At 34.6% G+C, this 24,574-nt stretch overlaps 1 protein-coding gene across 1 annotated transcript; it reads left to right on the plus strand.

The window, feature by feature from the left end:
* Positions 1-795: 795 nt before the first annotated feature.
* Positions 796-24,305, plus strand: LOC110709117 (protein NAP1-like). Its single transcript, XM_021887331.1, has 24 exons — positions 796-1,020; positions 1,566-1,936; positions 2,019-2,093; positions 2,596-2,676; positions 3,603-3,683; positions 3,844-3,926; positions 4,805-4,889; positions 5,918-6,043; positions 6,359-6,466; positions 6,690-6,734; positions 6,818-6,960; positions 9,484-9,616; positions 9,722-9,835; positions 10,040-10,118; positions 14,030-14,223; positions 17,654-17,799; positions 18,182-18,263; positions 18,394-18,504; positions 19,283-19,408; positions 19,488-19,621; positions 19,726-19,822; positions 21,094-22,085; positions 22,388-22,588; positions 23,454-24,305. Exons 2-24 carry the CDS (start codon positions 1,631-1,633, stop codon positions 23,929-23,931), a joined length of 4,020 nt encoding a protein of 1,339 aa, XP_021743023.1. The 5' UTR covers positions 796-1,020; positions 1,566-1,630; the 3' UTR covers positions 23,932-24,305.
* Positions 24,306-24,574: the final 269 nt, after the last annotated feature.

Consider the following 24,574-nt stretch of genomic DNA (forward strand, 5'->3'; position numbering starts at 1 on the left):
GGGGTGTGTTAAGATATATTAGTTAATAATATATCTTTGACTTTGTATATAATTAGTTTCCTATTTTGTAGCTTAGAATAGTTGATGTATATCTCTTAGCTTAATTAGTGGCTTGACTCAAGCATGTAAAGTGTATATATTCACAGTTAGTGGAATGCAATTCTCACGGAAAATATTTCCTTCACATACAGATGTTAATTTGGACACCACCATGGAATCACCTCCAAATAGTTTTAATTTTGGCTAATAATTTGTAAAAGCAACACAATTTAGACGAAAAACTCCTCACCATCTTTAATTTCTTCAATGTTGTCTCATAAAAAGATAGAGTTCTTATGGAAGAAAAGAAGATGAAGATAGGAGAGCAAGCAAAGAAAATGACAGAAGAAAGGAGGAGATAGAAAATGTTGGGGTTTTGTTATTTTTAATTTGGAGTAATTAATACATTACAATTAATTACTAATTAATTAATCTATTTTGAATTACTAAAAATGATATTTATATAGTAAATGATGAGTGGACTCCATTGAGGTATCATCAATGTTATTTACATTTTTTTAATCAAAATTGATGTTAATGTAAATAGTGGTACAAGTTAGTGTCAATAATTGTAACACCTCCTAAACTTGGTGTCAATGATCACTAGGAGTAAAAAAACACATACATAATACTAGTATTTTGTATCAAAGTTAAATTATTGCGAATTAATATGAAATGGAGTAATATTTTGACAATTCTTAATTTCTTAATGTTCAAATGAAGTCAGATGCACATTCATATTTTGGAAGACACAAAAAACGTTATTGGAAAATCTCCTCACGTACTTAGCAAGTGGTAGGTACAATGAAAATACCCAAATTAAATACCACTACTCTAACAAATCCTTTCAACTACTAGCACTAAACCTCTGAAATCTTGAAGCTTACTCAACTAATTCAACGAACTTCGCACTTGCTTTTTGATGTTCATCATCTTCCCAGCTATTCTACCATCGAATTTCTCACAACAACGTTGTCAAACGTATGTAATTTAACCATTCCTAGTAATTTCAATTCTATTTTTCGTTGTTTTTTGTTGCTAATTTCAGCTAATTTGGATGATAAATCAATTTTGAAATTGCTTGCTAGTAATGCTGAATTCATTCAAACTATACAGTAGTTTTGGATATTTTTGATGAAATTGTTGCTGTAATCTGAGGTTTTGTGCTTCAATTATTTGCGAAAATACTTTATTTTTGCTGGATTTTGCTTTAATTTTTCTGAAATTGAACTCATTTGTGTAAATTTTGAAATTGTGAACTTACCTCGAATTGCTTCTTAGTGTTTGATTCACGATTTCATGCATTGCGATAGTGAAAATTACGGAGCATTGCGTTTGATCTGTTAATTTCGGGATATGTTCTATTTCCGGTATCAGTGTTATCACATTTCGAACATATTGTGCTTGAATTTGCTACTCATATTGTAACAATAATAATTCTTGAATTTGTTGTAGTGCCTAAATTATTCTGTATCAGGATGGTACTTTGTTTTTGGAGGTAACAAGTCGAGTTTTGACTCTTGCAGTTGATTTGATCTTACTATAAAATCTGAGACCTGACCAGAAAGTATCCTAGCTTTCGAGCTCTATAATGGCTTCTCCAGCGTTGAGGAGCTTTAAGAGTATGGGACCGGAGGGTCAGTCTCAGACTGCTCAAAGTGCTGGAGGGTCTACAAAGGGTTTGAATATACAATATGTCGTACAACTCACTGAGGTTGGGGAGGGTCTCATGGCGAAAATGTATAGACTCAATCAAATTTTAGATCATCCGGATATGGTCAACCATTTGTTCTCGGAGTCTTTTTGGAAAGCTGGTGTGATTCCTAACTTTCCAAAGATATGTACATTGGTCGCAAGGAAGTTCCCAGAGCATACCAGCAGATTACAACTTGAGCGTGTCAGCATTTCCTCACTATTGTTAATTTTTGTTTCATTTTTTTGGTTATTGATAGTATTTATTGGTATTAATATTGATGTAGGTTGACAAAATTGCTTTTGATTCATTAACGGATGGTGCTGAAGTTTATCTTCAAAATTTGGAGCCGTGGGTTCAGGTTTGAACTTCATTATCATCTTGCCACATTTCACCTTCTTATGTTCATTTGCATGCCCATGCAATTAGTGTAGTTATGAATGCAGCACCACCAACAGTATCTTAACACCTCTAATTAGGCTTTTGTGGAGGGCAAGGTAGAAGGATTTGATATACGTAGCCTTTCCCTTGATAATGGAGAGGCAAATCCATGAATAGTTCAATGAGCTGTTTTGACATAATTAATGCTCTATTGTAATTCACAGTCTAATGAATCTTTATCCTGGATTCCTGGGTGCCCCTGAAGCTTTGAATCTTGATGCAAAGGCACTGCCTCTGTGTCACATTGTTATGTATCATATGGTGCATTATGAGGAAGTAATTTGCAATGTGATCGTTTTCTAGCCATGGCTATTCAGATATTCCTATGTACAATTTTGCTGTATACAATGTTGCTACATGTGTATTCATAAAAGTCAATGAAAATAGGGTATTCAGTGATTGGCTTTATGTAATCTTATCAGCTGCTTCTTGATTTGATGGCATTCCGAGAACAAGCGTTACGACTTCTGTTGGATTTAAGCAGCACAGTGATTACTCTGCTGGTAAGTGTTCAAAATAATATCTCATCAACTCCTGTCTCCTGTAATATGTGTAGTCATTGTTTTGGGGGAATAAAAAGGGGTTGGGGTGGGGAAGGGGAAGGATGCAGCTATTTGGAGTTGCTAATGTGACAAATGTTTTGGACATCATGTTGAATGTAGTTTTAGTGTCTGAACATTGTAGCTATACATTTCTTTCTTTGCAAGTGTTCGAACTGGAACTTTTATTTCTTTAGGTTGATTTTCCAGTTTCAGCTGGAATTTTGTGCAATTAACATAAGTTGAAGCTAGTAAATAAATTTTCCTATTGATTTAACATACAATTAGGGGGCGTTTGGTTAGAGCATTGGAAACGAAGTGGAAAGGAAACAGAGGGGGGAAATGAATCATGTAACTATTACCTTTTTTATTTGTTTGGTTTAATGGAAAGGAATCAATTTGTGTTTGAGGGGGGTAAGGGTATTTGTTACCTTAGGTTTTAGAGTGGTAACAAATGGGTGGAATCCCTTACCCTTAGGTAAAGGTAATTGTTACCAAATCTCTTTACCAGACATTCGATAATGGTAATGGTTTAACCAAATCCGTTTCCAACCTAAAAAATACACTAGCCAAACATGCTCTTAGAGTATAGTTATATCATCTGTATTACAGAGTACATATAATGATATCAGACTTTTTAGAGACTGACAACATCTGCAAATGGAATTTATGCAGAAGTTTATGATTTTAAGGATTGTCAGTAATGCTTCCATTTTATGCAGCATGACTGGTGTTATTATACTTGTCTTCTGTGGCACTTCTTAATGTTTACGGTCTCCAATTCATTTCTCCTCCGTTTGTCATCATACTCATGAAGAAGTTTGTTAAGAAATGAAGATGTGCAGAACTTTGAATCAAATTTCTAATCAGTTGGAGAATTTATCTTGCAGCCTCATCAGAACTCATTTATACTACACGCGTTCATGGATCTATTTTGTTCATTTGTTCGATTGAATCTATTTTCTGAAAAGGCAAGTACTTTGTCTGGGTGTCTTCTCTTCCTAAAAATTTCATTGTTTATAAGTTATTCTTGTATCTTCTGTCGATAAATGTCACTTTGTTATGGACAGGCCTGAAATCTTAATAGTTGTTTTCAGTATCAATATTAATATGTTGCTGCTTTCACCTCAGATACCTGGGAAAATGATGCTGCAGATGTACAACCTTTTACACGGGATTTTGAGGAATGACCGTGATTGTGATTTTTACCACAGGTAGAATTCTTGCAAGCTTCAACTCAATGCTATCTTGATGATGGACCTATCTTTTAATCAATTTGATCATTATGTTTATTTGATTATTAATACGTGTAACTTGGATATGATAGTTATGTGACCTGCCTACCACTTAAAAAACAGTTAGAACCCCTACAATATTTATCTAAATTCTCTTAAAGAATTTATTTTTTTTTTTTTTTTCAATTTTCAATAACGAATGTTATTGGCTCTAAATGTCATACTAAGAAAATGTCAAATTTAAATGATAATTAAGATGATTTAAAAGATAATAATAAAAAAATTATTCAATATTTAATATGATAACTCTTTATCATCAGTCATTTATGGAGTGCTTGATAAGTTGATACTCCCTCCGTCCCCATTTGATGGTCACTTTTGCCATTTTGGATGCCCCTACATTTTTGTCACATTTTCATAATCATTAAGATACATAAAAAGACTTTTATACCCTCATTTTTTTTGTCCTTATTAAGTCCTCTCCTATTTTACCCTAACTTTTGCCATAAAAATTGTGTCAACTTTTGACTAATTTAATGTTTTACTCTTGAATCTATCAATTTATCTTTCCCATGTACTTTAATTATTTTTTTAATTGGAAATGTCTCTTTCCCATGCACTTTTATTACTTTATTAATTGGAAATTTTAATTTCCCATTTACTTTCATTACTCCACATTCTCCACCTTAGTAACCGTGATTTTCCTTCAAAAGTGTCAAACAAAAGGGGACGGAGGGAGTATTAATTAGTGTAACAGGATAGTCCCCCTTTTTTCCCCAGAAACAGGCAATATCTACTCTACTGTCTAAATGTCTTCAGAAAGGATTGCTAAATTTATTTCTTTATATTGAATACAGGCTGGTTCAATTTATAGACTCCTACGATCCACCAGTCAAGGGGCTTCAAGAGGACCTGAATTTTGTCAGTCCACGTATTGGAGAGGTGATAATACATGCTTAACCTGATTTTCTTATGCAAAAGAATTCTTTGAAATCTTAATCATGCTAAGAGAAAATGTCTGTTATTGATGCATGTGATCTATTTTGTGGTGTTGTTTACTCTATCATATAAAAATTTGCAAAGATTTTTACTGGCTGCTTCTCTTCCATCAGCAACTGAAATATGGAATGAAGGTCCTTAAGTAGTTGTATGTCGTTATGTGCACAAATTGTTTGGAATGGCTCAACACCAGTTACATATAGCAGATTTGGCGACCAAATAAGTATATTCACCGTACTGTCTATGTGTCACACCTCTGGAGCTGTGACTCTTGTGAGATGAGAAATCATCTTTCTCTACGACTGTCAAGTGGCTACATATCTTTTAAAAAGGTGTTTTTAGTTGTTGGTTTCAATTGGTCAGCCGTCAGCCTGCCTTTTGTTAAGCAGCATCTGATATATAATTAATCCACTTGAGGTACAAGGGGATGAAGTATTAGAATTGGTTTATGGGCCGAGGTCTTTTGGGATAAAGCACTATAGCTTGCTTCATTGTAGATTTTATTTTAGTGGTGGGTTTTATTACATTGAAACTTTAAATTCGTATTGTAGTAATACTTCATTTTATTTATTAAATATTTTAAGTTTCATTCCCATGTCTTTATCCTGAAGTAGGTATATTTTCTTTTAGCTCTGATAGCATTCTTTTCTTTGTAGCTTAATATCTATAAAGGGGCAATATTTGTTCTTGTGGATGCACTCTACAGGAGTTTTAAAGGCTTTCTTTCTAGCAGACTTTCTGTGTCACTGGCATTGCTGCTATATGTACTTAATAATACTTTTTGTGCTGCTGCTCTTTTTGGCTTTAACTTGTTTATTACATTACTCCAAATGTGTTTCGTTGAAAGACTTTACTAAGAGCTGGGTTTTATTTGCTCCAGAAAACGATTTTTGAATAATAATTTTTTTATGAGTAGATGCTAATGTCTAGCATCTTGTAAGCTATGTAGTGACATCTGAAACTGTTTCCAGGTTTTAGAAGCTGTTGGGCCTGTTATATTTTTATTAGCAGATACTCGGAAGCTTAGAAATGAGGGTTTTTTGAGTCCCTTCCATCCTCGATATCCAGACATACTTACAAATTCTGCTCATCCCATGGTTAGTGTGCATCCTCTGGTCTTGATCTTTACTTTACTATCTTAAAGCCATCTTATTCATACTGCATATGTTGGATTACACTCGCCAAATATGTGAAAGAATTTCAGCTGTTGGATTTTGAAAAAAGGATAAGAAGGTAGTTTTAATGTTAATTTTATTATTTGTCAATAAAACACTGCTTCTGGACCACATGTTGACATGTGCTTGCATTTTCACCACAGCAAGATGCTCCAGATATATATAAGATTCCTTCATGTATTATCTTTGATATGGGAAAATGATTTTCACTGTCACTTTCTCATTTTCTCTCTACAGAGAGCTCAAGATCTAGCAAATGTTACATCCTACCGGGAATGGGTGCTTCTTGGATACCTTGTTTGTCCAGATGAACTTCTGCGTGTAACCAGCATTGACATTGCTTTGGTACATTCTACATCTGACTCCTTTTACTTTTCATATTTACATAAAAAGTTGTATGGAAGATATGAGATGGATATGTGAGATCATAGCCTAATCTGTTTGATAATGCAACATTGTTTTTGCTTGTGTAAATTCAAATTTCATTGTTGTTACTTGTCTGATATTTAAGTGCTTCCTGTTAGTTCTTCAACTTTTTACTTACAATGACATTTATGATGATATGTAGGTTGTTTTGAAGGAAAACTTAGTTCTCACTTTGTTCAGAGATGAGGTGAGGTTTTCATTTCTTACTTTGAAGGATGTAGGTTGTGTGGGATACTGGATAGTTAATCAGGAAATGATGTCAATATGCAGCATATATTGTTGCATGAGGATTATCAGCGATATGTCTTGCCGCGCATATTGGAATCAAAGAAGATTGCAAAGGCTGGTCGTACAAAGCAGAAAGAAGCAGATCTGGAGTATAGTGTAGCTAAGCAAGTTGAAAAAATGATAAGGTACAAAGGTAGCATCCATATAATTCGGATTAAAATTTCTCAAACAAGAAGTATGTGCTGAATTAGCCAGTAGTCCTATTTTTCTTTTGTAGGCACATATAATGTTTGTGGTTGTACATGTTCTGAGTGGCAATATATGTTCATAGGCTCATAAAAGAGTGTGATTTCTGAGTGGCAATATGTGCGCATAGGCTCATAACCTCGTAGTCAAACCTGTGCTGTTTGTGTAGATCTTTGGAGTCTGTTCATCTTCCTTCAATCATTACCTATCAACTCGCTAAACCAGACCTCATATTTTACAAACTCATTTCGTCATATTGAATTATATGGACCTTCACTCTTTGTCTATTTTCTAGATAAAGAGTATCGTAAGAAACTAAAAATAGAATGAGGGAGAAGTGGAGAACATGAGCAGATTAAACGGTGGCACTTATCTACATGGCTTACAGCTCAACACGCTAAACCAGACCTTATATTTTAAAACATCGTTTTGTCATATTGAATTTTTACTCTTCTCTCAACACCGCTTGCGTTGGTTTAGACATGTAAGACGGAGACCCGAGGGGGCACTGGTACGAAGAGTGGAAGGGTGGGACCATGAAGGGGTTAAAAGAGGGAAAGGGAGGGCGAAAATGACTTGGTTGGAAGGATTTAGGAAGGATATGAAGTATATGGATTTGCATGAGGATGAGGATGAGGCATTGGATCGTAAGGGATGGAGGAGGAAGATTTTTGTCGATGACTACACGAAATAGTCAGGATTAATCACTTTTGGTTCATGTAGCCAACTCCACTTATGGGATGAAGGCTTTGATTGATTGATTGTCTATTTTCTTGATAAAGAGAATTGTAAGAACAGAACGAGAAGTGGCGAACATGAGCAGAGTACACGGTGGCACTTGCTTACATGGGCTGCAGCATCAAACCTCAGCTATAGGAAACACCATTAGAAGATCCCATATACAGACAAACCACCATTAGAACATCCCATTACATAAAGTTGGAAGGAGGCTCCTTTAGGCTTATCCCTATAACTGAAAAGAAATTGTTCTGTTATACTTTTGAACCCAAAAGCTAACAGGCACTATTTTTATGATTTTTATCTCTATTAAGAATAAAGCCTAAAGGTCCAGTTAACTAGACATTTTGATTTTCAGTCTGTTGCCATCCAAAGTTAGAATATTTCTCTTTAATACTCTTTCTAGCTAAAACAATTCCCTTAGGTACTCCAATTTTTAAAAAGTTATATTACTTCAATCCTTGTGGTGGTGAAGGGAGTGAATTCAGGTTAGTTTAATTCCTTCCGCATGTAGTCGCAGAAGTTAGAACTAGTTACTAAATGTGGTATTGCCTTCAAGCAAACCAATTGCATTGTTTTTATGCATCATGCTTAATTTGCTAGTGGTCATGATGGTAGAGTAGACAATCGGCAAAAAGGTTGATTGTCTAATAAAGTCCCTGAGTATTGCAAAATTTGGCAGTGGAAGGGAAAACGTTGACTTGTTTCATTAGGAATAGAGACTTAGTAGGATTTTGTACTTGAACTGATCAATCACATTAATTCTACTGGGAAACCAGTGTGAAAGAGCTTATTACGTCTTCTGGATGGATTTTCAAAGAGGAGCGACTAGTGAGAGATTTTATTGGCTTTAACCTTCTAAAATCAAACATAATTCCTCGTTAAGTACCCAAGAAACTGGTTCTTGATGCCCACTAGATTGGTGTCACCCATTCAGAAAAATAATTTCACACTATTTCTTAAGACTTATATTCATCCTTTTTATTGGGATTTATTAAGAATCTCCATTTTCCTCCCCTCCTTTTTATTGGGATTTATTAAGAATCTCCATTTTCCTCCCCTCCTTTTTTCTACCTTGTAACTATCTTTCCCCCTCTAATTTGTTTTTTTACATTTCAAAAATATTTGTTGTGTGCACTATTATTAGATGGATTGATCTAGAACCTCTCAGTTTGATACACTATGTTCAGGTCCTTAGTGTTGAACTGGGGAATAGTTTTCCCTAGCTTATTTTACATCATTCGATGACTTGTGAAGAGTACGGAAGCAGATATGTAGTCTTGCTTGTTAGTTTAGCTGTCAAATTGTCACCAGTTCTGAAGAAATGCTATCCCAAAATTTATCTCCTGCATGGTTCCAGTATAGAAGATGCTAATCAGATTGTTTTCTTTTTCTTCTAATTTTCTACTTCCTCCATTTCACTAAAATTGCAACAGCTGTGGTTGGCACTGTATTTAATGCAAGAGCAGAGAGGTTGCAAAAACTTTAAAGTAAAGTGAATTTTTAAGGAAGATGTAAAGGAGGGGAGAAAGAAAGTGGGTCAAGTATGAATAAAGTAGGTGTGAGAAGTTGTCAAAAAAAAAAAAGAAAGAAAAAAAATAAGGAAGTGTTTCAATTATTTTGAAACATCCTACGTAGGCAAGTTTGCAATGTAGTGAAATGGAGGAGGTATTAGTAAGTCTAAATGATTGTCATGATGTCTGAAATTATTCCACTCTTCCCAGTGAAGTGCATGAACAAGCATTGCTATGCTGTGATGCAATACACCATGAAAGGAGAATACTTCTAAAGCAAGAAATTGGAAGAATGGTTCTCTTTTTTACCGATCAGCCTAGTTTACTGGCTCCCAACATCCAGGTTTATTTACAAATGTTGACTTCATCTGTGACATTTCTATTCAATTACTTTTTTTATTTTTTTGCTCTTGCTATCTATTGACAACGCTTTTTCTGTGATTATAAGATGGTGTTTTCAGCTTTGGCATTAGCTCAGTCCGAGGTGATATGGTACTTTCAGCATGTAGGAATTATGTCATCAAAGTCTAAGGCTACTACTCATACACTACCTGTTGAAATAGTAAGAAATTTCCCTTCCCCTCTATCTTTCGTTAAATTTTTTATGCAGTTTAAAAGAATAGCTGGATTAACTATGTCAGAGCTGTTAACTTATACGCAATGTCTGCTGTTGTCCTAAAATGTTGAATATACTTGGGTTCTTTTTGTTTTTGAATTCCACTTTTCTGAACTCTTTCCTCCTTTACCGCTTTAAATTTGATTTCAGGACCCAAGTGATCCAACTATTGGATTCTTATTAGATGGAATGGATCACCTTTGCAGTCTAGTTCGCAAGTATATAGCAGGTTGGTCCACTTTCAGATTTATGTTTTGTAAGGCTAATCTAACATCATGGACGAGGAAGTAAATCTTTATCTGTGATACTCTCACTGTCCCTATATAAAAGACCCATTTTCTCACGGAGTTGGGTTTTTTAAGAGAGAATTTGTAGTGGGTCATTGTGATTAAAAGTTCAATAAAAACAAGAAGATAGTGGAAATAGTTTGTTGGTTCTTGTGGAAGTTAGAGATTTTACACGCACACCGAAACACAACAAAAAAAAACAAGAGATTTTACACACACACACACACACAACAAAAAAACACACACACACACACACACACACAAAACCAAATCCATATGAAGTAAAACTGTATTAAATCAATTTTCATTCATTTGACTTTACATGTAGCGTTAAAAACCACTAAAAGTAAATTATATTGATTTAAAAGAAACTGGAATCAGTTAAAGAAGTTGAAAATTATAAAACTACCATTAATGAAACTGTCAACACCTTGATCGTCCGATTATGATGATCTAATGACCCAATCAATTTGGTAATTTGTCATCATTTAAGGCTATGGTTCTCATTCTAGGCCCACAGATTTTAATTATACTGACAATTTAGATATTGAGATATTCTTTACCCATTATAATTCATGTTCTTCAATTTTAGTTTGTTGCTCTAAAAGTTATTTTAGGTGTTCAAAAACTTGATTTTACCTTGATTCTAAAGTTCTAAAATTCAAAGGTTGATTTACCTTTTATATAAACACAAGAAGTATGAAGATATAATACTTGTATTATAGAGAAAAAATTTAGAAGACAATAATAAAATCCCATATTCCAGCTTAAAGCTTGTGTTTTAAGTAACTTTAGATATTAAAATGGGAAAAACACACTTTAATAATCCTAACTTTGTTCAATTTACTTTAAATAATCTCAACTTTCTATTATTCTGCAATAATCCCAACTTTTACCTGTGTTTTCATTCTTCAATCCTGTTTACCGGTAACTTGGAGAAAAGGTTAAATTTTTTGTTAAAAAATATGTTGCCACTTGTTGCTTGTTTATTGGTTAAAACAATTAATAAGTTATTTTTTTACAGGAATAAATAAGGTTATTATAAAAGAAAATTTTTTAAAAATAAAAAAAATAAACTCAATGCCCAGCCATGAACCACCGCCAGTAGCCACAACCTCTCATGCCCAGCCAATTTCGTACCCCGATTCCCAATTTCCGGCTCCAATCACCAATTTCTGACACCTCACTTGCTTCCCCCACCCCAACCTAGCCCCGAAACCTTATTCATCGAGAGCTTGGAACCGTTTTCGAAGGTGGGAAGGGAAAAGATCGGTTTCTAGTTGAGGGAAAGGAGTGGGGCCTGTTTCGGCGGTGTTGGAAGGGAGGAGGTGTCGGTTTCGGCGGTGTAGGAAGGGAGGGGGCGCCGGTTTCGGCGGTGTAGGAAGGGAGGAGGTCCATTTAAGGGGGTTGCGTTGCAGAGGGGAATGGTACTTTGGCAGCTTTGTGAAGGGTGTCGGCGGTTTTCGAAGAGGGTTTAGGGTGGAGGAGCCGATTTCCGGTGTAAGGGGTGGTTCGGCGGCGAGAATTGATGGCTGGTGGTGGCTAGTGGCGGGTGGTTTAGGATTTTATAGTTTTTTTTTTTTTTTTTCTTTTTCTCCCTTTTTTTAATTTATTTTATTTCCTCTATTTTTTGTTTTTTTTTTAAAAAAATTAAAATTATTTTTGAGCCACTTACATATCGACACGTGTCATGTAACCTACAATAATAGGTTGTTGACTTTTGTTGACCGGTTTGGGATTGTTGGAGAAAAACAGAGTTGAAAGTTGGTATTATTGCAGAATAATCAAAAGTTGGGATTATTTAAAGTAAATCCGGCAAAGTTGGGATTATTAAAATGCATTTTTCCTATTAAAATGTGCTTTTTGAATACACGTTATAAAAAATTAAGTGTGTTGACGTGTTGTTCTAAAGAAATATTGCGTGCCCTGCAAATTTTGATTTTCTAAAATCAAAGGTTGATTGAATTTTTTTTATTTTTTTTATTTTTTATGTATTGTAATAAAAATATAAACATATAAATTTGATGTTATAAAAAAAGTTTAGAAGACAATCTATAGAAAAAAAAAAAAAAACCTCACATAGTTTGGCTGAAGGCTTGTGTTTTAAAAAACCATGGGTATGCATTTCAAGCCCATATTCTTAACTTTTTCCTCCATTACTAAATATTTGCACTGTTTCTCTTTACATGGTCATACATTAAAAACTTTGACTATAAATTCTCATTAATTTATAAAGATAATATAGCCAAGTGTTATCTTGTTAGAAGCATTTTTTTTTTATTGGTAAATAAGTAGTATTATTGCACCAAAATGGAAACAATCAAGTTTCCAAGAATACAACTGCTTAGGCTGAAACAAAAACAGCCTAAAACAAGCCCTATATAGACAAAGCTTCTACCAACTCTCTATTTTGTACCTTAACTTCGAACTATTCACACTTAAAAGTCTAGCTTTTACCTCATTCTTAATCTGTCTTGCTACCACAGGAATATGCATAATCTTCAACTCCTAGAAAGCTGTGTTTCTAATCCTCCAAATCTGGTACATAACAGAATACAAGTATTCAGGAAGCTTTTCTGGAATCCAGATCCGAGTCTATTACAAACTCTAGCAACATTATTCAGATGTATTCTTTCAGGCCCAAAACCAAGCCAGCTCCTGATTTCAATCCAAAAAGTACTACTATCCTTACAGTTCCAGAACAAGTGATCATGAGTTTCTGGCACATCAGCACATAGAAGACAGTTTTTCAATCTGCTGAATATTTATGTGCAGCCTATCTCTAATTTTTAACCTTTCCTGAATGGCCATCCAAGAAATAAACTGATGTTTGGGAACTGCTTTCTTTTCCCAAACCAAAGAATCCCATCGGCATCTTTCCTTTCCAACAATGAGCAAATCATAACTTCTCTTGATACTATATTTACCCTGCCCAATTAAGGCAGGAATATAGACACTCTTCAGCTTTTCCTTTACTTTTCATACTTTCTTCGAGTGCCAAATGCAATCAATTCTAGGCCTGTAATTCATCCAGTTCTGTCCTTTTATATAGACAACATTAACCCATAAACATGCTTCCCCATTGCAGTTATATTCCAAAGTTCAGCATTCCTGATACCCAGACCACCTTCTTTCTTCTTACAACACACTTTATCCCAAGCAATATTCCCAGGTTTATTACTATCTTTTCCATGCCAAAGAAAATTCCTACATATGGCATTAATACTCTCAAAAATAGACTTGGGAAGGATTATAATTTGAGACCAGTACACCTGGATGCTCATGAGAACAGAATTCACCAGGACTAGTCTAGCAGCAAAAGAAAGGTTTCTAGAACTCCAGATCTTAGAAGCATTTCAATATGAGCAATTTATACTTTTAACAATGCACTATGAAATATATTTATGGTCAACACAGTGCATTGGTTTTTACTAATGGTGTAATTATTTAGTATAGGAGGACGTAAGTATATTGCTATGAAAGATGTTTATATTCTAAACCTTGAATTTAATGTTTTATAAACCAAGGGTTTATAATTTTTGTTATAGATACAATAATTGTAATGAATATTATTCCAATGTGTTCAAACCCCATCAAATCTTTTTCTCTACTCCATTGTTGCTTAAATGTTTCATTTATTAAGCTCGATTTGTTTTAACAATTTCATGTGTTAAACTCAAAATGTCGACTATTCTAAATCATACAATTTGAAATTTGAGCTCATCTATCAATCTTTTCATTTGTGCTTTTTATGTAGAATACTAAGATTACTACAGGATCGTCGGATTTTTTTATCCATTATTTAAGAAATCAATTCAAATTGATGTTAAGTTTTGTTCATATTGAAATGCAGCAATCCGATGTTATGCGCTATCCTATCTGTCATCCTGTGCTGGTAGAATTCGTTTTTTGATGGGAACTCCAGGAATGGTGGCACTGGACCTTGATTCAAACTTAAAAGGGCTTCTTCAGAAGATACTTCAGCACCTGGAAAAGATACCAAAGCCACAGGGTGAAGACATCTCTGCTATCACTTGTGATCTATCTGTAAGTAATCCTTAGAAAGCTAGATTCCTTTCTCTTCTTCCCCTTCCCTTAATGTTTACTTATTTTTCCTGTGGTATGCTATATTTTGAGTATGTGTTTTACCCGTCAAATGTCATACTTAATTAGAATCTTCTGCTTAGCTAAAATGATAATAATGCTCATCTAAATATTCTTGCTCCACGCTTGAGCAGGCCATTGATTACTATTGATCATGTATCATGCTGTCCTTGATTATTTAACTTCTCATTTACTCCTCGGTAGCTATTTATTTTTTATTCTTCTATTTACCCCTTACTCTTGTACTTCTTGCTCCAAAGTATGGGGTTCAATGCATTTAGCAAGCTCACTTTAAATTCAATTAATTGTAAATACTACGTATATGATCTCAGAAAATTTTATTAATTGATTGTGAAAAATGAATGTTATTTGGTTATGCTAGGAAATAGAAATGTGATTCTATATCTTTATCAGTTATAGTCCTTACAGACTTAAGGAAAGTTATTGGCAGAGAGTAGTCAAATTGTCAGAGTACCTATTCTCTATTGCTTTACTATACCTTTTGTTCTTCTTTGACTAATCTTAATCCCTCATTCCCCCTACGGCCCTTCTTATAAGGGATAAGCCACATACGCCCCCACCTCTTGAGATCTGCATTGAAAGTTTTTCATGTGGATGCTGCTGTTCCTTCTTAAGAGTTTAATCTGAGGAAGGCCTGTCAAAATTAGAGATTGGGATTACTGGTGAACTCTGTTTCTTGTTTTCTTCTGGACTCTTCTGTAAAAAAATGTCATTCAGGACACCCTTTGTGTTTTCTTCTGTAGTTTCAGTACCATTACTTGCTAAAAGCAGACTAAAAATTTCATTTCCTGTGGTCCTAAAGTGTCTTTAGATTTTTTTCTAGTTTGGGTTTCTCTGAGAAAGTCAATGCTAAATTGTCAATTGCGATTGCAGATGCATAAATATCAAACAGCTCTTTCACTGATATGTGCTATGTGCATTACTCTCTTGCTTTTGTAGGGACCACAGTTAACTAACTTGCTAGTATGTTATTGGGTAAAAGTTTACAATTTGCCACCTAATATTGGGAGATTATCGTATTTATTGTATTAACACTAGAAGAAAATGTTGGGGTCACACTGGTTTTAGCTGTCTATCTATAGATTAGCCAAAAATGTTTGTCTCTGGATAATTAAGGACGTACTCTGTAATCAGTTAACTGGATATCTTGCAAGTGTTCATGTATTAGATGGCTCTTGGTTTTCTATGGAGGTTTGGTACTTCATAATGTATTATGTTTATACGTGATGCTGCTCCCTTATGAGCCAAGATACGGAAGCATTTTTAAATAAAAGCCAGTTCAAGTATTGTTCCCCATTAAATGAGTACATAAGCAAGTTCAGTGATCAAAACTTGTGTTATTGATATATGGGTAATTAAGTGCCTCAAAGCCATCTAGGCATGAGCAAACTCCTAAGGTAGAACCAGCGTTTTAGAAGAGGCTTGATGGAGGGGCTTAATCCATTTCAGTTAGTTAAATGTAATTAGAGCCCCTTGAAAAGTTTTATTACTGTATTACCTGTGTTATTGTTTTGCTGAAGAGGCTATGGGTTGGTCTTGTTCTAATTTTAACAATAAATTTCTATACAAATAAGTTCAAATAGTTTTAAGCAAGTCCAGATATCAGATATGTTTATGTAAGTTCTAGTATTAACCAAATTTATTCTGATGTAATTCCGGATATGTTCAAGTAAGTTCAGATTTCGAGTATTCAGGTGAAAAAAAAACTCTCTCCTCTGAACATGTAATATGACTCTTACAGCTCATTTACATTGCCAACCATTGTAGCTATTTTCAAAAGGAATGACTTTTTGTCATTGTATTATCTGTGTCCCTTTTATTTCTTATGTTACTTTTATTATTGTATTCCTCCATTCTATCCCTTCAACAAGCCTAATTAATGTTACCATGACAGTATAACAAAGTATAGCTAGGATCTAGGAGATACTTGTATGAACTCAATTTCATCAAGTTAATGCATGCTATCTTTTTCAAAAAAAGAAAAAAAAAGAAAAAGAAAAAGAAAAAGAAAAAGTTAATGCATGCTACAGAATGTGAGTAATATATTTTTTGAAGACTGATCAACTGGGTAGCAACTTGCCTGACAATACTTTATTTACTTTTTAGCTTCCTTAATATCTGCAACGAGCGTGGGATGTAAAACAGAGAATGAAGCAAACGGAAGGTTGTAATAGATTAGCTTAAAGCTTGCGAATGAACGTTAATGGCTTGAGGCCATCACTCTCAATGTTTCTTCATACAATTTTCTGGATGATTTTCTACTTGTGACTTCTACTACTTATACTACTACAATTGCTTACAAATGGACAAAAAGCCTTAATTGCTAATTTACTAATACGTGTCTCTAGCTAAGTTACCATAGTAAAAATAGGCCAACAGCCCTGCTGTGTTCTCAGCTCTGTTCTCAAAGAGCCGTTGCTTGTGTTGGGGTTGGGAGGGTGTCCTGACCCTGCTGCTGCTTTTGTCTTCTTCGGTACACGACAGTGATAGGAGGAGGTGGCTGGTGCATTGCAATATCGTATTTTCATGTAGCCCTTTGTCTAAATTCACATATAGTTTCTTAACAATTTTCCTAGTTATTTACAAACTATAAATATTCCGCTTTGCGATTGAGTTATTCTCCGTGTGCTGTGTTTAATCTACGTGGTTTAATCAATTAACCTATACTAAAAGCGAACCTAAAGTGACACTTGTCACAATGCTATAAAAAAATTTCCCACCTTTTTTTCTTTCCCTTTTTTTTTTTTTTTTTTTTGCCAAATTTTAATAACTTCCATTTTATAACCTACCATGACATATTTCCATTTTGACAACACATTTAATCCAATCATACTCAATTAATTTTTTTTTTCAACATATATTTTATATACTATAAATATTTTAGTTACAAATATACTAACATAGTTTAAAATTAAGGTATTGACATATATCATCATCTAAGATTATCATAATAATATTATAATTTTTTTTCCTCCGACTTCAAATTTATTTTAATTAAAATAGGAACAACAATTTTGGTAGGATAATTTGTATAAATCTTACAAATATACATAACGTTTATAAGAACAGGTTAACAAAATCATTTTATTATATTATACTCCTCCATTTTTTTATAAGTTATGGTTGGATTTGCACATTTGTTGAGACACAACTTTGACCATCAACATCTTTAATTAGAGACTATTATTTTGTTACAAATATTTTTTTTTTGGATAAATTTGTTGAATTAACACCATTCTTTATAAATTTTGTTGTAAAGTTTAATTATGACCGTGCATGGCACGGGATTTAACCTAGTTTTGTATATTTGCCATGATTTATTTGCTGTTGCTTCATCTGTTATTATATTCAGGATTTACGTAAAGATTGGTTGTCAGTGTTAATGATTGTCACATCCTCTCGGTCATCCATTAATATAAGACATCTGGAGAAAGCTACTGTTTCTACCGGCAAAGAAGGCTTATTAGCAGAAGGAAATTCTGCATATAATTGGTCCAGGTGATGCCTATCATTCATTTCTCTCTTTTGATGATTATAAGTTACAACTGTGGTAATTGTGATTTGTCATCCGTTTATGTTTTCTTGTAACTAACGCCCCGCTTCTTCTTCTTCTTCTTCTTCTTCACAAACCAAACAAAGGAAAATGGGAAATAATGAAAATCATTTTCCATGAAAACATTTTATATCTAAAAAAATGGGGCCTAGTTGGAAAATTGTATTTTTTATTATTATTATTTTTATTTTGCCTGATATTCGCCTCCAATAGCTAAAGGTAACTAAGGAGTAAATGGAGCACATGTAGACCTTGGGGAGTGGTACCCTTTGCTATTGAATGTACACTGTGAATAAGCATCTTTTCCATCTGATTTTTTATGTGCAGATGTGTTGATGAACTTGAATTACAGCTTGCAAAGCACGGAAGCCTCAAGAAACTGTATTTTTATCATCAACATCTTACATCGGTGTGTTCTCACTTCATGTGCAAAATGGAAAAAGTTACTAGATGCTATAAGTTTATGCTATCAGTTTGTTGAATCTATTTCAGACATGTAGCTTAATTACAATAACGAGACTGACGTGCTATTGCTACAGGTTTTCAGAAATACCATGTTTGGTCCTGAAGGACGTCCACAACACTGCTGTGCATGGTTAGGTGTTGCAAGTAGTTTCCCAGAGTGTGCTTCTCACATTGTTCCCGAGGAGGTATTTTACAGACAAATTCTTTAGCCTATGACATTAAAAATATAATATTACCTTGCTTATTGTAAAAATCAGCTGATTGAAAGATGGATGGAAGTTTGTTGTATATAAGGGAGACTGTTATTTCAACTCATCATTTACTCTTTCACAAATGGGCATGAAACCCTCACGGCCTTACCCGACAGTCCAATGCTCACTTAGACACTTCAATCATTTGAACCACATAATTGTAAATAAGTGTAGGAGATAAGTAGAAATAGGATGGGAAAAAAGAATTTGTGCTCACAAATAGGCTTTAGGTAAGCTTTACAATATAATTAACAACCAGGTCAGCCTAATATGTGTGTGTATGTATTTCTACAACATAATTTATGCAAAAAGCCTTCTAAAACTAGGAATAGGTTCCTTTTATGCCGTTTCCCCTCACTCGTGTTCTATTTTAGGAAAGTGTCCCCATGTCTATTAAACCTAACATTTCATTTACTTAGATATGTATCCGAACCCGACACTCAAACCCGTGCCTGAGTAACATTGGGGAAACTTAATGGGAAATTCTTATTTACAAACATAGGGTGTTTCTTTCTTGTAACATATTCAGGAAAAAGTTCTTTGACAAAGGGCCTTCTAATATTGGAAGAAGCCTTGGTTTCACACTTGTAGATTATTCCATGAAATGAAAAAAGAATGTGGTATTCAAGGGGTTTTTTATATGTGTATGTTGTTGGTTTGATTGACTAGGAGTCACTTGATAAAAGATTAACTTTTGTTTTCTGAAATTCAGGTTACTAAAGTTGGACGGGATGCGGTTCTTTATGTTGAGTCTCTAATTGAGTCAATCATGGGCGGGCTGGAAGGTTTAATCAATATTCTTGATTCCGAAGGAGGATTTGGTTCTCTAGAGATGCAGGTTAGGACCAGATATTATATATTTTATAATTTTGCTTAAGAAGTTCCTTGTAACAGGATTTGGGATTTATGTATTTCAGCTTCTGCCAGAGCAAGCAGCTGTCTACTTAAATTCTTCAACAAGGCATTCAATCCCAACAAACAAATCCCCTAGAGGATTACCTGGAATGCCTGGCCAAGAGAGTTATCCTGAAAATAATAATTCCATTAAGATGTAAGGCCTCTTTCTTGTAGAATTTATAATTTTAGGAGAACAAAATCCTAGGACTCAAAAAATTTAAACAACAAAGCTGAAATATCTAATTCCTTCTGTATCAGGTTAGAAGCTGCTATGCAGAGGTTGACAAATCTTTGCTCTGTTCTAAATGACATGGAGCCCATATGTGTATTGAACCATGTTTTTGTTTTGAGAGAGGTGAGGCATCTGCCTGCTGATTCAGTTCTTGCTTGCTCATGGCATGGCAATTATATACTTTATATATAAATTTTATTTTATTTTTTTTGTCTTTGTCTTTGATGCATATGCTAGAAAGAGTACTCCATTTCCTATTTTTATGTGTGTAGAAGTCGTCTTACATTTACAAATAGGAGAGGACACCTAAGATCCATTCTCTTACTCCCCCTGTTCCTAAATACTCACAGCAATTTATTTTTGACTTTATACATATTTGATATGCTCATGGATTAGTCTCAATGTATTCTTTTCAAGCATTTCATTTTCATGTTTTTATCGTTTTGGGACTAAGGATATGTTGTTGTTGTTTATTCATGTTTTTAATTAATACATAATTCAATATATTTAAGGTCAAACTTGTGCATTGGCTCGATAAAGTGAGAGAAAACCAGAAAGAATCATGATAGTAGAATTTTGATGGACCTTTCCTTTCCCTTTCTTTATCGAAACATATTGTAAAAGTTGGACTTTTGTTTTAGAGGAAGCAGAAGGCTACAAATTGTGTTTCACTAAGGTCAACATCTGAAATGGTAGCAAAATAATCATGTTGTATCTCATGAGTATTAGCCTATGAGGCAAGATAATGTAATCTCCCTAGATACATTAAGCAGGGTTGTCAAAGCTTTTAATTTCTGCAGGCAATGCTTACCTTGGGTATTAAATATTTAAATACCCTTCACTTGAGAAAAAACCTCCTCTTTTTTTTTGGTGGGTGGTTAATGATGCCTAGTTGCTGTTGCTTTTTGGGATGTTATTCTGAAAGAATCTTTTTGGAAATTACAACAATTTTGTTGTGATGGAAAGTGAAATTATTCCAATTCAAACAAAAAAGAAGTTACGCCACTATGGCATCATCTCTTTACTTTCATTAGTATTTATTCAAAGGGGGAGCAACTAACTAGCAAGTGCTTCAGGCTTATCATTGTCCCCTTAAAACTCGAACTTGAAAATTTATCTCCCTTGTAAACCGGTAAAGAATTATTCAACTTATATCGGGAGTCTTGCATTTTTTTTAGAGGGGGTAATAAAGGAGAAATCCAAACTAATTCATTTAGAAACCCTTATTGCTCCTCCTCAATAATTAATATTATAAATTATACAATATCACTCAAATCATGGTCATACATTTGACCGTTTTTTGCTGTGGTGGAAACCTCACTTCTGATGGTCCTATGTGCATCCTTTTAAGCTCTTTGTGTGTTTTAATTCTAAAATGTTTCTTTAAATTGCAGTACATGAGGGAATGCATTCTTGGGAACTTCAGAAGGAGACTGCTTTCAGTTCTTAAGACTGATAATGACCTTCAGCGTCCTTCTGTCCTGGAATCTCTAGTTCGCAGGCAGATGAGTATAATCCATCTTGCGGAACAGCATATCAGCATGGACCTAACCCATGGTATCCGGGAAGTTTTACTTGCAGAAGCCTTTGCTGGACCAGTATCATCCCTTCATTTGTTTGACAAACCCATCAATCAACAAACAGGGTTAGCCGCTGAAACAATTTGCAACTGGTACATTGAAAACATTGTAAAAGATATATCAGGAGCTGGTGTCCTATTCGTGCCTGCTCACAAATGTTTTAGAAGTACAAAACCCATTGGTGGATACTTTGCTGAGTCTGTAAGTGACTTTAAGGAATTGCAAGCATTCATTCGTCTATTTGGCGGTTATGGAGTTGACAAGTTGAAGCAAATGATGAAAGAGCACACTGCTGCACTTTTAAATTGCATTGGAACTTCATTACGGTCAAACCGTGATATCTTGGAGGCTATTGCAGGAAGCTTGCACGCTGGTGATCGCATAGAAAGTGATGCTAATACAAAGCAGATTGTGGACTTGGACACACTGGTTGAATTTTGTGTTCAAGCAGGACAAGCCTTGGCCTTTGATCAGCTTATTTCAGACGCTGCTGGTGATGTACTCAAGGAAGATGCACCGTTGATATATTCTTTGCTGGAAGGGATTGTGCCACATTTGCCTGTGGAAGTTCCAGAAAAGAAGGATATCAGGAGGATGAAAGAGGTGGCAAATAGCATAGGCGTCATGGGTGATCATGATACAGAATTTGTCAGATCAATCATGGAAGACATAGGGGTTGGAAATGATAATTCATGGAACTTGTTGCCTTATTTATTTTCTGCTTTCATGTCATCAAATGTCTGGAATACAACAACATTCAATATTGATACAGGAGGTTTCAATAACAACATCCATTGCTTGGCAAGGTATGTATACTGAAACCAAGCATTAGTCAGTCATTGACAAGTTGATGATCCCTTCTCCTTGTCACATGCGTACTCATTGTAACATTGCATACTCATTGTAACATTTATTTATTTATTTTGTATATTTTTTTTATATGGTCAAGTTTGTGCTAATTGAGGGGTAATTTGTTCTCCCTTTTCTTGAATTCTGTTCGTAAATCATTTTGTGAATCCACCCCAATCTTGTATCATTAGCTTGTTATTGCAACCCAGTTCAAATTTGCATTGAATACATTCTATTAATACATTACTTTGTCATACAGATGCATAAATGCAGTGATTGCTGGAAACGAATATGTAAGAATGGAAAAGGAAAATCAGATGGCAAATGGGCATATTGATGAAAATCTGCAAAATCAGATGCAGGGCTCATTAACAGCTGAAGCAAGTGCCAAGTCTACTTTACTGCTTTTTGTAAAAATGTCAGCTGGGATGATTTTGGACTGCTGGCATGAAGCTAACAGGTATGGTCATAATTCTATCCTTCGATTGGGTCCTTTTCTAAATCAATGATTTCATACTTCTCCATTTATTATATACGCATTATTATCCTTTCTGTATTGCTTCTGCCCTTTTTTCATCCAGTGTAGCTGGATCTGTTCATATATCTTTATTAAGGTGCTCAATATGTAGAATATCTATACCTTTTTAAACAATTCATGTTGCTAATGGCATGACCTTCGCCAGCTGATTTGTAGCCGTCAACATATAACCTTAAGTTGAGCCATCAGTTTTCTTTGCTTCTGAACCAAGGAAAAAATAGTTGACTAGATTATAGCCCTTGTAATGCCATAATTTGGAAATACAGAGTTGGTGACCTCTTATTTTTGTCTTGGGGCTTCAGGGATGCTTAAAAAATTTGTAAGGGTTTGCTTTCTGTCAACCAATGCTGGTCATAAGTACTGGTTTCTGTGAGGCCTTGATGAGGTTGTACTACAGATGTGTATGTTAAATTTTTGCTGGTGGTTAAATTTATTGTTAGTCACTAGTCGTCTATGTTGCAAGCTAAGATAAATTGAAATCATTAAGGGGGAAAAACACAAGTAGTTGCTGATTCCACACAAGGATGAAATGATAAAAAGCTTTCAACTTTACAGTGGGGCACTGTTGAAGTGTTGAACCTCCTGAATCTGCCTGATACATGAAATAGAAAGTTCCATTGCTTTATTAGAAATGTGTAAAGTCAAATGGCTTTAAAAAGGATCATAGATATTATCACTTGTGTACAGTCCTGGCAAACTCTGCTAACCTGGACTTTGACTCCTCTCTTACATATTAACTGCGACATTACAACATTGTTGATTGACACTTCTTGTGAATATTTTGCAGGTCTGATCTAGCGCCCAAGCTTGTATTCGTAGACCAGCTATGTGAAATTTCTCCTCATCTTCCAAGAAGCTCACTGGAAGCCTGCATCCCATATTCTATTATTCGCTCATTATATAATCAGTACTATGGGAATTCTCCCTCATTGCCATTGACTTTACGAAATTTATCATCACCTCGAAGCTCACCTGGAGCATCACTCATGCATAATTCTCCTGCATTCCGACACCTTAGAAATGATACAACTCAGCCGTATTCTGATCAGTCAGGATACTTCAAACAACCTTCAAGCCAGTCATATGATGCTGATAGTGGAAGTATCCAAAGTAATGACCGGAGACAGCAAAGAGGATCTGGGCCTTTAGATTACAGCTCAAATCGTAAGGTGAAGTTCAATGAGGGATCAACCTCAGGAAGTACAGGGCCTAGTCCTCTTCCAAGGTTTGCTGTGTCAAGATCTGGTCCAATATCATATAAGTAGGAAGATAATTTTGTCTAATAGTTAATTTGAGATGATATTGAAGTATCAATGATTAGTGAACTACAGCGTGTTTTAGGTTGCTGCCATCAGATAGAGTTCCTCAGGCAGAAACCAAGTCTGCGCAGCTGTAATTTCTGTACTATTATCAACTGAGCATGTTAACCGATACGCAGCCATTGTAAATGTTGATGGGCTATACTGAAGTAGGAAGAAGGGTTAATTTCCACCTTGTATTTAAAAATTTCCCTGTAGATTTGTTTATTACATTACTGAGTTTGCTGAAATTACCATGGTATGCACCATGTAATTTTGAGCATTTTAAATCTTATTAAAATTGGTTTTATTCTTAATAATCTTTAAATGTATGCCGATAATATCTTGAATTTTGCTTCAAATTTCACCATTTTTTTTAATTTTATATTTTATTTGTTGAAATTTAAGGAGTGGGTCTTTTATTTTCTGAAAATTTGTTACAGTAAAATACTTGCTTATGGTGAAGAAGACACTTAAAAGTTAAAACAGTAAAATAATTAAATCTATACACGAAGTTACTGCTATTTTAAAGTTTGTATATCCCAATTTCCATGAACCTTTGTAGACTACCTTTCAGCGTGGAGGCTAATGCAAAATTGTTACAAACAAA

The sequence above is a fragment of the Chenopodium quinoa genome, unplaced genomic scaffold (genome assembly GCF_001683475.1).
Source record: "Chenopodium quinoa cultivar QQ74 unplaced genomic scaffold, ASM168347v1, whole genome shotgun sequence".
NCBI lineage: Eukaryota > Viridiplantae > Streptophyta > Magnoliopsida > Caryophyllales > Amaranthaceae > Chenopodium > Chenopodium quinoa.

What these genes read in the sequence shown, in the direction of transcription:
- LOC110709117 (XM_021887331.1), top strand. Translation starts at nt 1,631, where the DNA reads ATGGCTTCTCCAGCGTTGAGGAGCTTTAAGAGTATGGGACCGGAGGGT. An exon ending in CAAATTCTGCTCATCCCATG is followed by an intron (nt 6,044 to 6,358) that starts GTTAGTGTGCAT and finishes TTCTCTCTACAG; the next exon opens with AGAGCTCAAGATCTAGCAAA. An exon ending in TCACTTTGTTCAGAGATGAG is followed by an intron (nt 6,735 to 6,817) that starts GTGAGGTTTTCA and finishes GTCAATATGCAG; the next exon opens with CATATATTGTTGCATGAGGA.